The 16,595-nt window shown below is 40.0% G+C and overlaps 2 protein-coding genes across 2 annotated transcripts in view; both read right to left on the bottom strand.

The window, feature by feature from the left end:
• SLC22A16 (solute carrier family 22 member 16) overlaps positions 1–16,216 on the bottom strand; it is a 64,617-nt gene extending 48,401 nt beyond the window's left edge. Inside the window, exon 1 of the mRNA XM_079149126.1 lies at positions 16,177–16,216. Coding sequence (XP_079005252.1) covers positions 16,177–16,199 — 23 coding nt within the window. The 5' untranslated portion in view covers positions 16,200–16,216. The remainder of the gene's footprint in view (positions 1–16,176) is intronic.
• Positions 9,729–10,799, bottom strand: LOC306665850 (large ribosomal subunit protein uL10-like). Its single transcript, XM_079147450.1, has one exon. It carries the CDS (start codon positions 10,427–10,429, stop codon positions 9,779–9,781), a length of 651 nt encoding a protein of 216 aa, XP_079003576.1. The 5' UTR covers positions 10,430–10,799; the 3' UTR covers positions 9,729–9,778.
• Positions 16,217–16,595: the final 379 nt, after the last annotated feature.

The following is a 16,595-nucleotide window of genomic DNA, read 5'->3' as shown; positions in this document are numbered from 1 at the left end:
GGCTCAGGAGTTAAGCTGCCTGGTTAAGTCCACCACTTATACCTTGAGCAAGATGCTTATCAGGTGTCACTTTACCAACAAAATGGTAAACTAACAGTCCTACTTAAGGGGTTGGTGATGAGAACAGTGCGAAGCAGGCCACGTAAAGTGTTCTACTCATCCTTTCAGTTGAGAAGCAGCAAGCCTCACTCAATCTGAAGTAAGAAGTAGAAAGGGACATTTTGGACTCACTATGAGAAAGGTCCAGAGGTAGAGTTGGCCAATTAATGGTGGGATGCACAGGGACAGCACTGTCAGGTCTTCTGTTTCAGTCAGACTTTTTGCTGCTGTGACCAAAAGACCTGACAAGAACAATTTTAGAGGAGGAAAAGTGTATTTGGCACTCATAGTTTCCAAAGTCTCAGTCCGTAGATGGCTGACTCCATGGCTCTGGGCCTGAGGTGAGACAGAGTGGTGGAAAGCAGCTCAGGACACGACAATCAGGAGGCAGAGAGAGCGTTCTGCTCACTGGGGACAAAATATAAACCCCAAAGTCATGCCTCCGTGACCCACCTCCTACAGCCACATGCTACCTGCTACAGTCACTACCTAGTTCATCCCTATTGGGGGATTAACGCACTACTTAGGTTAGAATTCTCATAACCCAAACATTTCGCCTCTAAACTTTCTTGCAGCATCTCACACGTGAGCTTTTGGGGAACACCTCACACCTGAACCGTAACATCTCCCTTTTACTCTTTCTTCATCTCTTCTCCCTCTGCTTTTCTGGGTAGATGTCAACTCAGAAGCAGAAAGAAGCTGCTCTGTGGCCGGCTGCCAGCATCCCACCTCTAGGCCATCAAGAACCCTCCTTCAGGACCTCAGGTGGTGCGGGTGGGGTATCTTCCTAGAAAGGGGTTCCAGATAGACAAATAATGTTTAGAAACAGAGTGTCTGACACATGGTAAGTTCTCAGTGAAAGCTAATGCTATGAAGGGGGCTACAGGGCCTGGAACTTCAAGTTCTCGGTGAAGACTGTTGAGGGGCGTGGGGAGCCACTGCAGGCTTTTTCCCATGTGAGGAGCAAAGTATGTTGTGAGGAGACTGGTTGATAAAGGGGGCGTGGCAGAGGGCAGAGGAGGGCAGAGAGGTTGGTGGTAGAAAGGTCAGCTGGGAGCTCAGTGTTCAGGGTCCAGGTTAAAGAGGAGATAACGGAAACAGAGTGAAGGGGATTCCGTCAATAGGAGGAGAAGGAAGAATGGCAGGCTTTGGCAACTGACTGCCTGGGGAGGGCAAGTAAATGTGAGGAGATGAGGAGACCCTAAGCTGACAAGCCTGGGTGACAAGCCTGAGACTTCTCTGGCCCCTCTTTCCTCCTGCCCTCTTCTCCCTTCCTCTTTGCTGTCTTTCAGTAATGAGGCGAGCTTCTGTCACCCTGGACAGAACAGTCGTTCTCTGGTGTGTTTTACTTGCACACCTGCTGAGCACTCTACCTGGTGCAGCTTTGAAAGGATTGGTTCCTCAAGGCCTGTGGTATGGTACATTTGATTTGGGTAAATGAAATGTTTCCCTCTTATGATAAAAGAAAAGGAAAAAACAGAGAATGCATGATTTGTAGAATGTGCAACATGTTTAGATTAATAGCTGTCAGTCTCTTTATAAGAATGTGAAATGGACGAAAGTTTTAGCTGGGAACCTTGAGTATTGTAAGATGCTATGTTAGAATGTAGAGTAGAACTGAAGATGGATATCAGTAGAGAGATGAAAGGTGTGTGTGTGTGTGTGTGTTTACATGTCTGAGTGAGCTGGAAGGAGAACAGAGGGCACTTTAGAGGCAGTTCATGTTACAGAAACTGACAAAAGCAGTCAAAAAATACAAAGCAGGCAAAAGAGAGATTTTCCTTATTCTGCTTCTCAAGCTTCCTAAAAGATCAGGAATGGGAACTCTAGCCAGAGCAATTAGGCAGACTTGAAAGAAATTAAAGGGATACAAATAAGAAAAGAGGAACTTAAACTGTCACTGTTTGCTGATTACATGATTCCGTATTTAGAGGATCAAAAAAAACTCCTCCAGAAAACTTCTAGACCTCATCAATGAATTCAGCAAAACAGCAGGATATAAAATCAACACGCATAAATCTAAAGCATTTTTATATGCAAGCTACGAAACAGCTGAAAGGGAAATGAGGAAAACAACTCCATTTGCAATAGCCTCAAAAAAATTAAAATACTTGGGAATCAATCTAACCAAAGAGGTAAAAGATCTCTACAATGAAAACTACAACATTGAAGAAAGAAATTGAGGAAGACCTTAGAAGATGGAAAGATCTCCCATGTTCTTGGATAGGCGGAATTAATATTGTCAAAATGACCATACTACCAAAATTGCTATACAGATTCAATCCAATTCCAATTAAAATCCCAATGATGTACCTTACAGAAATAGAGCAAGCAATTATGAAATTCATCTGAAAGAATAAGAAACCCAGAATAGCTAAAACAGTCCTTAGCAGAAGAATGAAGCAGGGGTATCACAATACCAGAACTTCAACTATACTACAAAGCAATAGTAACAAAATGCCATGGTATTGGTGCCAAAATAGACAGGTAGATCAATGGTACAGAATAGAGGACACGGACACAAACCCAAATAAATACAATTTTCTCATACTAGACAAAGATGCCAAAAATACACAATGGAGAAAAGATAGCCTCTTCAACAAATGGTGCTGGAAACTGGAAATCCATATGCAACAGAATGAAATTAACCCCTATCTCTCACCCTGCACAAAAATCAACTCAAAATGGATCAAGGACCTTGAAATCAGACCAGAGACCTTGCATCTTATAGAAGAAAAAGTAGGTCCAAATCTTCAACATGTCGGCTTAGGATCAGACTTCCTTAACAGGACTCCCACAGCACAAGAAATAAAAGCAAGAATCAACAACTGGGATAGATTCAAACTAAAAAGCTTTCTCTCAGCAAAGGAAACTATCAGCAATGCCAAGAGAGAGCCTACAGAGTGGAAGAATATCTTTGCCACTCATACTTCAGATAGAGCACTAATTTCCAGATATATAAAGAACTCAAAAAACTCTACACCAAGAATACAAATAACCCAATCAACAAATGGGCTAAGGATATGAACAGACGCTTCACAGAAGAAGATCTACAAGCAATCAACAGATATATGAAAAAGTGTTCATCATCTCTAGTAATAAGAGAAATGCAAATCAAAACTACCCTAAGATTCCATCTCACCCCAATTAGAATGGCGATTATCAAGAACACAAGCAACAATAGGTGTTGGCGAGGATGTGGGGAAAAGGTACACTCATACATTGCTGATGGGGCTGCAAATTAGTGCAGCCATTCTGGAAAGCAGTGTGGAGATTCCTTAGAAAACTTGGAATAGACCCACCATTTGACCCAGCTATCCCACTCCTCGGCCTATACCCAAAGGACTTAAAATCAGCATACTACAGAGATACAGCCACATCAATGTTCATAGCCGCTCAATTCACAATAGCCAGATTGTGGAACCAAACTAGATGCCCTTCAATTGATGAATGGATAAAGAAACTGTGGTATATATATATATATATATATACACCACATATATATATATATGTGGTGTATATATATATATATATATATACACAATGGAATATTACTCAGCTATAAGGAATAATAAAATTATGGCATTTGCAGGCAAATGGATGAAATTGGAGAATATCATGCTAAGTGAGATAAGCCAATCTCAAAAATCCAAAAGGCGAATGATCTCACTGATAAGCAGATGATGACACATAATTGGGGGTGGGAGGGGGGCAAGAATGGAGGAAGGAGGGACTGTATAGAGGGAAAAGAGGGGTGAGAGGGGTGGGGGGAAGGAAAAAATAACAGAATGAATCAAACATCATTACCCTATGTAAATGTATGATTACACAAATGGTATGCTGTTACTCCATGTACAAACAGAAACAACATGTATCCCATTTGTTTACAATAAAAATAAATTAAAAAAAAAAAAAGATCAGGAATGAAGAGGAGGGTTGCAGAATGAAGTGCACCAAAGCTATCTGGAAGCAGCCTCCCTGCCCCACACTAGGGAGCCCCAGCAACAACTCCAACTTGCCCAGGTGGTAGCCTTGATGGGATTTGGGGTTTTCTTTAGAACTGTGAAATCTGTCAGATTTCTTTAAGCTAACTAGTAACACAGTAATTTTGGATGAGATCATCTCCAAGTCTTTCCCAATTAATCTGATAGAAATGATTGACTCTCTGTACCCTGGGTCTTGCATTACATATTAGAGAAAACTGTGCTGATGTTTGAGGAAACATTGATCCACTGTAAGTTCCAGCCCAAAGTCTGGTGGACTCGCCTTCATATAGAAAGCCTAGAATTCTCAAACCCACTGAGGTCATGAAAGCAGTCAACATCTTCAAAGAGGTAAGAGGGTAATTATAGCACATTGGAAAGAATCTTCAAACAGAAGAAAGGAAATCTGAGACCCAGCAAATTGCGTCAACTCAGGTAACTCTTTCTAAGCACTGCCCCACCGGCTGTATTTTAATGTGTGTGTGTGTGTGTGTGTGTGTGTGTGTGTGTGTGTGTGTGTGTGTGTGTGTGCTGTCGACCTAAAAGGCAAGTTGAAGCACACTGAGTATGAGAACAAAGTGTTTATTAGGGAAAATGAAGAAGGCCACCCACGGAGAAAACATGAATTGCCGCAGCCCAGAATAAGCACTCGCAAAATGGCATCCAAGAGGGTCTGAGTTTTTACAGATTTTAAAAAAGAACAACAGGAGTTTATATCAAACTGGTTGGACAATTGCATTGGTTGACAAGGACAGCACAGGATGTTGGTGTTGAGTCACTTATGTTACACAGGCCATGTAAGAATTTCAGCAAGAAGGGAAAAAGTGTTTACTGGGATTTTTATCTTTATGGTTCAGGGAGGCTGCAGAAACCATGCTAGGTCAGAATGTCCTGGCGAGGGTGGTCTCCTCGCGTGACCCATGTTTTCCTCAGACTAAAGAATTTTATAACTTCGTTTTTCTGACATTTTAAATCCTTTCTCAATAGGTAGCTCAAAATTTAAAAATTACTGTGATGTAATAGGAACTATATATTTGGTCTTTGTCCCTGTTTCCTGGTGCAGAGCTCCCAAACCCTTGGAATTTCCTGAGTCACAAGGGTAATAATGGGAGCATCTTCTGTTATTCATAAGTCCCTTTCACCCACACCTGAGTTTATGCTAGAAAGGCAACTCATAGAGGGCTTCTCAATTGCTTCCAGATGGGGCTGGTCTCCAGAAGAACCAAGTCTTAATTATAGGAGTGGAAATTTCATCCTGTCTCCAGTGGCCAATGATTTAATCAATTATGCTTTGTAGTAAACCTCCAGAAACCCCTCAATGGCAGGGTTTCCAAAGCCTCCAGGTTGGTGAAAACATCCACTTGCTGGGTGGTGGCACACCCCTAACTCCACAGGGACAGAAGCTACTACTGATCTCGGTCCCTTCCAGAACTTGCTCTGTGTACCTTCATCTGGCTCTTCATCTGTATCTTTTAAAATAAAGCAGTGTAACTAAAGTGTTTTCCTGAGTTTTATGAGCCATCTGAGCAAATTATTGAACCTGAGAAAGGGTTTCTGCAAACCACTAGTTTGTAGTTAGCTAGTCGGAAGCATGGGTAGTCCAGGACCCATGTGGGAATGGACTTCTAGGACTGAACCCCTAAACTTGTGGGATCGGATGCTCATTTCTGATAGATAGTATCAAATTTGAATTGTGAGACACTCATTTGGTGTTGGAGAATGGAGAATTACAGGCAGAGGTACTGTCCACTTTATGCTGTGAATACAGCCCTTGCTGCTCTGTCACTGCAACTTATTTTTAAAATGGACATGTTTCTTTCTCTTCCTCTCTCCCACCTCCTCCCTAATCTCTCCCCCTCCCTAATCTCAGCAGAAACAGGATTACCTTTCTTCCCTATCTTAAGCAGATTTGTCTATCCTTGAGTACACACCCACCATAGGAATGAAGTCATTTGGGGGTGGTACCAGAAGATCTCAGAATTGACTCCCCCAGATTAACAAGTGGATTACAACTCAGACAGAGAACATGTGGAATGTAGCCTTCACGTCACCTCTTTAAAAGCCCCTGTTCCTGCTGATGGACAGAGTCACAGCCTTTGGCACAGGAGTCCCGTGTTTCTCCTTTGCTAGCAAAGCAATAAACCTTTTTCCTTTCTCTCAAAACCATGTCCTTGTTATTGGATTGGCATGGGGTACAAGGACCAGGATTTTAGCAACACTTTTATGCCATTCCAATCTTTTTTCAGGGGTGGGAGGGTACTGGGGATTGAACCCAGAGGTACTTTACCACTGAGCTACATCCCCTGCCATTTTTATTTTTTATTTTGAGACAGGGTCTTGCTAAATTTCTTAGGGCCTCACTTAGTTGTGCTGAGGTTGATCTCGAACTTGTGATCTTCCTTTCTCCTCTGGGATTACAGGTGTGTGCCACAGTGCCCAGCCCATCCTAATCTCAACTACTAATATCTATTAGTCTCAAGTAAAGAGTCTTCCTGAGTCTGTGAGTTATTTTAGCAAACTTCACACACAATGAAGTGTGTGTGTGTGTGTGTGTGTGCGCGCGCGTGCGCAAAACACAGAAAGACTGACAAAGAGTTAGAGCAGCCACTGGTTATAAAGAGTCCATATCACCAGCAAAGTCACTGCAGGTGGTCAAATAAGAGTGTAACAACTGATCCAAGTCCAGTCCCAGAGCTGTCAAAGAGCAGAGCTGTCAAGGCAAGGGCTCAGACCACCCACCAGCAGTTTCAAAGTGTCAGCTTGCAGTGAGCCATGCCAAGAGCAGGAGAAACCTCACTGAGCGGAAGTCCAGGGACAGAGAAGTAGACGCTCACTGCCATAGTGATTGTCCTGGGATAGGCTCATGACAAGCAACCAAGTGACAGGTCAGCCTGCTGCTGTGGCACAATTTGAGGCACCCTCCCTTTAGGTGTGTTTGATAAGTTCACGTAGTTAGTGTTTCTGATGTGATTTGACATGCCCAATTGTGCATGTTCTCCTGATTGCATTTTATAAGTTCACAAATGCTAATTTTTATTAACACAAATTGTTTATCGGTTTATACCTTTTGGTTGTGCTGGGCAGATGGTGGTTGTTTACTAGTACAAACAAGTTACAGAGTCATTCTGTCTTGGTACTTGTCATCAAAATGCAGTAACTGATGGCAAACTGCTACTTTATAAGATAGAGTAACCTAGGGCTAGGCACAGCCTAAAACAGCTGTCCTACGCAACACGGAGTAACCCAGCGTACACAGCCTGCTCTCCACAAGTGCAAAGAGCAGAGAAAAATGCTTTCCTATTCCACCTGCTACATCCTGTTTCACTCCTTTGGGCCCAGCAGCAACTGCCATTATTAATTACCCAGTGCTATGGCCCCCACATATTCACAAGTTAAAGTGCTAATCCACAATGTGATGATATTTGGAGATGGGGGCCTTTGGTGGGAATTAGGTTAGATGATTCCATGAGGGTTACAACATTGCTCTTTTGTTTAAATAATTGCATTTTTTAATTGTTCTATTTAGTTATACGTGACAGCAAAATGCATTTTGATTCATTATACACAAATGGAGTACAACTTTTTATTTCTTAGGTTGTATACCATGTGGAGTCACACCATTTGTGTAATCATACATGTACATAGGGTAATGATGCTTGTCTCATTACACCATCTTTCCTTCCCTCTGCCCCCTTCCCTCCCCTCATTTCCCTCTATACAATCTGAAGTTCCTCCATTCTTCCCTTACCCCCTCCCCATTCCCCGAGTCCCATAATGTATCAGCATCTACTTATCAAAGAAAACATTCAGCCTTTGGTTTTTTGGGATTGACTTATCTCGCTTAGCATGATATTCTCCAACTCCATCCATGTACCTGCAAATGCCATAATTTTATTCTTCTTTATGACTGAATAATATTCCATTGTGTATATACACCACAGTTTCTTTATCCATTCATCTATTGAAGGGCATCTAGGTTGGTTCCACAATCTAGCTATTGTGAATTGAGCTGCTATAAATATTGATGTGGCTGTATCTCTGTAGTATGCTGACTTTAAGTCCTTTGGGTATAGGCCAAGGAGTGGAATAGCTGGGTCAAATGGTGGTTCCATTCCAAGCTTTCTGAGGAATCTCTATACAGCTTTCTAGAGTGGCTGCACCAATTTACAACCCTACCAGGCATGTGTGAGTGTACCTTTCCCCCCACATCCTCACCAACACCTATGGTTGCATGTATTCTTGATAATAACCATTCTAATTGGAGTGAGATGAAATCTTAGGGTGGTTTTGATTTGCATTTCTCTAATTACTAGAGATGATGAGCACTTTTTCATACATTTGTTGATCACCTATATATTGTCTGTGAAGTGTCTGTCCAGTTCCTTAGCCAATTTATTGATTGGGTTCTTTGTATTTCTGGTGTAAAGATTTTTAAGTTCTTTATAGATTTTGTAGATTCGTGCTCTATCTGAAGTGTGTGTGGAAAAGATTTTCTCCCTCTCTGTTTTTATTTGCATTTCTCTAATGGTATTTTCCATTTATAAATATATCACAATTCATTATCCAAACTTGTATTGCTAAACATTTGGTTGTTTCCAAACTTTCATGATTACAAGTAATGCTGTGATGAATATCTTTCTATAAAAATACATGCCACTTGCACATATGAGAGCTATTTGTTGGCTAAATTCCTAGAAATGAATTTCTGAATAATAGTATATTAATACCTGTAATGTTGATAGATATTGCCAAATTATCCTTCTTCATTACTATGCCAGTTTACATTCCAATCCATATGTATGATCATGTTTAATTTCCCCTTAATTTCATCTATACAGTATGTTAGTGAACTTCTGAGATTTACTGAACAGACATGTGAAAATGTTTCTTCTTTATAGTTTTTTTTTTTCATTTTCTGTGCATGAAATTGAGCACCTTTTCACATGTTTGAGAGCCTTTTGTGTTTTCCTTCTACACTTCACATTTTTTCTCATTTTTCTGTTGTTTGATATTTTTCTTAATGATTTCTAGGAGCCCTTTACATAAGAGAAAAACAAAATCTTTCTGAATAAGAATTGTATGCATTGCCTCAGTTTCTTGCTTGAATTTTAATTTCCCTTATGATGATTTTTGTCATGGTGAATGTCTTCAATTCTTTTAAGCCTTCTAGGTTTCCTATCATATTTAGAAATTCATTCTCCATTCTAAGATGAAAATATCTTCATGCTTTCTTCTTCTCTTTACTTCTTAAAAGTAAGTCTTTGTTGAAAATTTTTTTTTTATTAAGTATGAAATATGAATACAACTTAATTTATTTCCAAAGAGTCATCCAAATTGTCCCAATCCTGTTAACCAAAGAATCCATTTTCCCACTTCTGACTTGAAATGCATCTTTTTTGTATACCAGAACAACAGGAACCACCACGTACTATGACACATAATTATGTTTCAGGATTTTATATTCTGTTGCATTGATCTGCCTATTATATGCCAGCACTGCATGGTATGAATCATTATGACTTCATAATGTGTTCTAATATCCCACAGCCATTTCCATAATTTTCCTGGCTGTTCTTGCCCATTTATTTTTTTATGAACTTGAGAGGCATTTTATTTTATTTATTTATTTATTTATTTTAAGAAGTAAGTCTTTCTTTGTTTTGCATACAAACTGACGAGTTGTTGCTTTTTGGTGATCAGTCGAAGAGACCAAATCCCATATCCTCATCCGATTCTTCCGACTCTTCCTTGGCTTCAACCTTGGCTGGGGCCGCAGCAGCAGGAGCAACAGTAGTAGCAGCAGCCACTGGGGCAGCAGCCACAAATGCAGATGGATCAGCCAAGAAGGCCTTGACCTTCTCAGCAAGTGGGAAGGTGTACTCAGTCTCCACAGACAAAGCCAGAACCCTCTTGTACCCATTGATGATAGAATGGGGCACTGATGCAACAGTTGGATAACCAATCTGCAGACAAACACTAGCAACATTGCGGACACCCTCCAGGAAGCGAGAATGCAGAGTCTCCTCTGTGATGTCAAGCACTTCAGGGTTGTAGATACTGCCATTGTCAAACACCTGCTGAATGATCAGCCCAAAGGAGAAGGGGGAGATGTTCAGCATGTTCAGCAAGGTGGCTTCACTGGCTCCCACCTTGTCTCCAGTCTTTATCAGCTGCACATCACTCAGGATTTCAATGGTGCCCCTGGAGATTTTAGTGGTAATGCCTAAAGCCTGGAAGAAGGAAGTCTTCTCGGGCCCCAGACCAGTATTCTGGGCTGGTACAGTGACTTCGCATGGTGCAATGGCACCAGCACGGGCAGCAGCTGGGACCTTATTGGCCAGCAGCATGTCCCTGATCTCAGTGAGGTCCTCCTTGGTGAACACAAAGCCCACATTCCCCCTGATATGAGGCAATAGTTTCTCCAGAGCCGGGTTGTTTTCCAGGTGCCCTCAAATGGCCTTGCGCATCATGGTGTTCTTGCCCATCAGCACCACAGCCTTCCCTCGGAGGGACAAACGGATTTGCTGCATCTGCTTGGAGCCCACATTGTCTGCTCCCACAATGAAGCATTTTGGATAGTCATCCAAAAGTTGGATGATCTTAAGGAAGTAGTTGGACTTCCAGGTCGCCCTGTCTTCCCTGGGCATCACGGCGGTGCGTCAGGGATTGCCACGCAGGGTTTAAAGACGATGTCACTCTCACGAGGATGCCTGGCGAAAGAAGCGGCATTTTAATTAGTGTCAAAAAAATATTCTTTCTGGGACTGTGGCTGTGGCTCAGTGGTAGAGTGCTTGCCTAGCATGTATGAGGCAGTAGTTTGGATCCTCAGCACTTCATGTAAATAAATAAATAAAATAAAGGTCCATCAACAACTAAAAAAATATTTTTTTAAAAAAAGTGCTTTCCAATGATTTTTCTGAGATTGCTCTAAAGTCAGGAAAATTGAAATGAGTATGACGTTGAGTCTCTGCTCAAAGGCAGGACTTAATTTTCCATTTGTTCACACTAACTTTTTATCTCCCTCAGTAGAGTTTTGAACGTTTTATTTTGAACTTTCATATTTCTTAAAAAGTTAATCTCCTTTTTTCAGTTGCAGTGTAAGTAGGGTCTCCCATTACATTTTTCTAATTCATTATTGTTTTCTATTTAAAAGGCTATTTCCATACATTTATTTTTTTAACCAAGTCAAATTACTTTCCATATTGTTTGATATAATTTCTCAGATGATGCTTTTAAATTTTCCAGATATATCATCTGCAAATAGGGTGATCAACTTACCTCTGCTTTTTTATGTATCTCATTTCTTTTATCTAATTAAATTAGCCAGTGCCTGAAGAATTATGCTAATTTTAATGGTACAAGACATCTTTGCCTTATTTCTGATTCTAATGGAAACATATATTGTTTCTCCATTGTGCTCAATGCTGGTTACTAGATTAAGGTAAATATGTTTACTCATATTACAAAAGTATCCACCTATTGCTAGATGACACTTTTCACCAGAACAGCTATCGGATTTTTAATCATGTGCCATCTAGTACCTAGAGGAAAAACAATATTAATTTTTTCCTACCATAGTAATAGATTTCCTAATTTTGAATAACACTTGTATTCCTGGAATAATTCCTAATCGTTAATGTTGAAAATACTGCTGAAGTCGAGTTGCTAATATCTCATGTTGGATTACTGCACTGATATTAAAAAATGAGGTTAGTCTATGATTACTTGTTCAGTCATTGTTGCATATAGTTTTATTTATTTGTTATAAATAAATTTATTTATTATAAATTTTTCTTTATTTGTTATAAATTTGTTATAAATAAAAACTATATGTTGGCTTCATATAAAATAACATGGATACCTTTTTTTATGCTATGGAATTGTTTAAGCAAAGAGCATCGGAGTCATCTACATAAACTTCCTCTTTTTTTACAAGTCTGTTTTACCAACCTTTTCAGTTAATCAAGCATCCACCAGCCCCACTGCCTCAGATAAAGATATTTTAGTATTTCAAATTTTTCTTTAATAAATAGATGTTACCATTATAATCATAAGGATATGGAAATATTGTGAAAATGAGGAAATAACCAGAGAAATGTGCAAATGTCTTTGCATGCAAAATCTTTCACTATAATATTGTTAATAATAAAATCAAATTGAGGACTAAATGTTCACAGGGGACTGGTTAAATACACTATTATATTTTCTCTATAATAAAATATAATGGGCTATTGAAAATGATATTTTGATATGGGAGAATAATAATACACATTCCTGAACTGTCCGAAGTTTTGTAGTAGAAAATATTTACTTTGAGGGCTGGGATCGTAGCTCAGTGGTAGAGCACTTGCCTACCATGTGTGAGGCACTGGGTTCGATTCTCAGCACCACATACAAATAAATAAAGTAATCGTCCATTATGACTAAAAAAAATTTTTTTTTTTTTTTTTTTGTGGTTCTGGGGATTGAACTCAGGGCTGAGCTATCTCCCCAGCCCCCCAAAAAAATTTTTAAATACTTACTTTTATGATAAATAATATATTAAAATAAGATTTAAATTTTAAATAATGAAAATGATGGTACGGTTGTATATCTAGCAACACGGATAGATGTTCACAATGTATCGCAATGCAGGCGTCAGAGCAGTGTGATCCCACCTTTGTCTCTGTCCTGTGTGTCTCTACAGGTGTAAAGTGTAGGAAAAAAGGTTGGAAGTGATTTTCTTGGGCTTGTTGGATTTGGGGTGGCGGAATTTTATTTCATTTATATTTATTTTCCAGTTTCTTGAGCATGATTATGAAGTACTTAAATGAATGGATGAATGGATGAATAGGCAGGTGGATAGTTAAATAGGTAGATGAAATCACAGCGTTTCAAGACTAAACAAGCACCTTTATAGAATTAACGAGTTGACACTGGAGGGGTTATTCCACTAAGACATCTCCCAAACAAACCTTCGGTGAAAACCCAAACATTCTTGAACAGGCCCAGGTGAACAGCCTAACTAAAATACTTCCCTCCTAAGTAGCTTCACAATAACTCCTTCCAAAAAATGCATTTTCTAGATTAGCCTTTAAAACAAGCATGCTCCCAGGGACACTAGAAAACAGTGGGTCACGTTCATTAATTCCTAAATGAATGACAATCTTACAAGGGGCAAGATTTCTCACTGTACTTAATGTTCTATTTTGATAAACAGAAGAGACACGTAGATAATTATTTGAAAGAAGCAGGTCAGTAGCCAAGGTTTTAGGTCACTGTTCTGTCCTATAAATGTGGTTTTCTCTCTTTGCAATAGTATATTTATAGAGGGACTTTCAAGTCTATAACGTAACTCCTTCACAGAATTTGGACTCCTCTGTGAAACATCCATGTGTGTTGAAGTAAAAAGAAAACATAATCATTTTGGAATCACAATCCTAGAAAAGAATCTTAGTAAATCAGTATGTTTTCCTATACAAGCTGCTTTGCTTATCACTCAGGACACATCCTGTGAAGTTTAATACACAGCCTCTGCCTTTAAAGAGCTTAATTGCCAATAAAAACATTTATCGAAGTCATACAAGCAGAATTCAAAGCAAAGTTCAGAACAGGTTTACGACTCCACCGGTCATGTCTCGTTTTGCCATAAGAGGTCCTTCTACCCTCATTTTCACAAAATCTTTTCCTCTGGTAGTAACTGCACCTTCTCTTCATCAGGGACAAACACTTAGGAGATAAAAAATTATAAATGCAAAGTTATAAATAAGAAATCACAATATATTACAACTTTTAAAAAGCTGACACATGTGCACATATATAAAACAAGTCATATGTTAATTCATTCTATTTAGCCATTCAGTGGTAAACACATATTTCAAAACATGTACCATAAATATACAAGGTTTTTAATTTGCCACTTTTAAAATTGCATAAATAAATAATGTTTAACAAAGAACACAACTTGAAAATAGAGGCCCACACAGAACCCTAAAAGCCTTACAAAATCTCAAAGACTAACCCAGTATTTTTGTTAATGAATATTCTGATACCCTTTATGATATTTTTATACTATATGACATTGTTTGCTGGATCAGATCTTACCTGAAGCCAACTATCATTCAATTTTTCTGTTACATAAGCCAATATTTTTCTTTATTCTTTAAGCTCCTTTGAGTTATTTGCAACATAGGATTCTAATTCATACAAAGATATATGGTAATCTCATAATAAGCTTTAACTATAGATGGACCTACGGTCATGAAGAAAAGCAACTTTGCATTTATCTCAGTTTGCAGCACTTTGGAAAGCAGTGTGGAGATTCCTTAGAAAACTTGGAATGGAACCACATTCGACCCAGCTATCCCACTCCTTGGCCTATACCCAAAGGACTTAAAATCAGCATACTACAGTGACGCAGCCACATCAATGTTTATAACAGCTCAATTCACAATAGCTAGATTGTGGAACCAACCTAGATGCCCTTCAACAGATGAATGGATAAAGAAACTGTGGTGTATATACACAATGGAATATTATTCAGTCATAAAGAAGAATAAAATTATGGCATTTGCAGGTAAATGGATGGAGTTGGAGAATATCATGCTACGTGAAATAGGCCAAGCCCAAAAAACCAACATCCAAATGATTTCTCTGATAAGTGGATGATGATACATAACAGGGCAGGGGGAGGAGGTAAGGGAAGAATGGAGGAAGGATGGATTGTGTTGAGGGAAATGAGGGGTGGGGAAGGAAAGATAATAGAATGAGACAAACATCATCACCCTATGTACATGTATGATTACACAAATGGTGTGACTCTACTTTGTGTGCAACCAGAGAAACGAAAGTTGTACCCCATTCGTGTACAATAAATCAAAATAAAAATAATAAAAAAATTTTTTTTAAATGTGTCACAGAAAAACAACAACAGCTCTTAGAAAATTCTGTACGACTTGTTTTTTCTTAGAAAACTCTGTACAACTCTATGGAAACACAGAGTCGATTTGCAAGCATGTGGGCGGCTCAGTATGGTTCGGCTTGGAATAATGAAAGAAAATAGTCAAAACAATAATCGCAGATATGATTTGGAACAGAATCCTGCTGGGACTTGTGGTTTATTACTGCAGCTAAAGAGCAGAGGTGGCCCCGCACACTGAGTTTCAGTCTGTCTTTTATAAGTGCTGTTTGTTTAATGGTGACCTTCTTGGATGTACTTGGAACCAGTAAAGAGGAAAGGGGCAGGATGCTTTGAGAGGTTTACAAAAACAGTTAATATATGGGATGAATTTTCTTTACAGCCATTTGAAAAACCAACCTTTCCAGTTATTACTCATCATGAAAAACTAGGTCCCTTGGCAGAATCATGGCCCCATGGGGTAGAGCCTCAGAGAACATCTCATCCAGGACACACTCTGCACATTAAGCAATTTGTCAAAGACCACACGGCGTGCAGCAAACTCTGCATGACTTCAGTGAAAAGGATAGTCCAACCTAAGGAGGAATGTTGTGCCTGTTCCAAGTTATAAAATTATGCCCTCCGTCCCCAGCAAATAATTCTTCAGTTTCCCAAACTTCCTTCCATCTACCCACTTTCACCATATCCCGAGAATATCCTTGTTTCCCCCATTACTTCAATGACAAAAATGATATTTATTCTTAGAGAAAAATATACCTCCTTAGGTCACATGATCCATGAGGAGTGAGCCCACCCGTCTTGTGCATAATAACATCTCGTGCTCCCAGCCTGGGGTGCTCAGTCACTTGCTCAGTAAAGGATCCCCTACCAGCTGGCTTGACTCGACTGTGGTTCACTCAGACGGCTTACCAACCTGCCCTCAGTCCTCTTTCCTGGCAAACCTTTGATCATCCATCATCAGCTGAACTTCTCATTTACCCTTGCACACGGCCTCCCACCAACCAGCCCCTCAGTCTCAGGTGACCCTCACTTCTTATTGCACCAAGGACTCTGCAACTCGCAGAGAACACCCACCCACACACTCCCAGCACCGCTCTGTCCGCTCACCTGCTTGTTCTGTTTTCCCACTGCTGCAAAGGGCAAGCTCTTCGTGCTCCTAAGCCCTGCAAGTGTGCACTGGGTCCCATCGCTTCCTACCTGTGAAGAACGTTAGTGTCCATGGTGCCCTTGACTCCTCTCCTCCTGCATTCTTCCCCTCTGCACCTGGGATCTGAGCGCAGCCTACAAGAACACTGGGATATCTTGATCCTCCCTTGAGCCCACATGACTTCAAGCCCTCCTCCCTTTTTTCTCCTGTTCCCTTTAAAACAGAATCCCTGGGAAGAGCTGTCATTACAATCATCATCTCAGTTCTTCTCACATTCTCTCTTTAGCAGACTGCAGTCAGGCGTTTGCCCACCTCCCTGAGCTCCATTTCGCCAAACCCCATGGACAACTGTGAGTCATTATCTTATATCAGAAGCTTGACAAACTAGAACGCTTCCTTTTCCTGGACACCAGAACTCCACGCTCACGCCCCTGGTTTCTCTGGTCTCCCTGACTGCTCCTTCTCAGTA

The sequence above is a fragment of the Sciurus vulgaris genome, assembly GCF_902686455.1.
Source record: "Sciurus vulgaris genome assembly, chromosome: 7".
In the NCBI taxonomy this organism is placed as follows: Eukaryota; Metazoa; Chordata; class Mammalia; order Rodentia; family Sciuridae; genus Sciurus; species Sciurus vulgaris.
The sequence above is the reverse complement of the archived record's forward strand: the minus strand, read 5'-3'. Positions and strand labels throughout refer to the sequence as shown.

Excerpts from the sequence above, each read along its gene's own strand:
- LOC306665850 (XM_079147450.1), bottom strand. The coding sequence starts at position 10,429 with ATGCTGCTGGCCAATAAGGTCCCAGCTGCTGCCCGTGCTGGTGCCATT.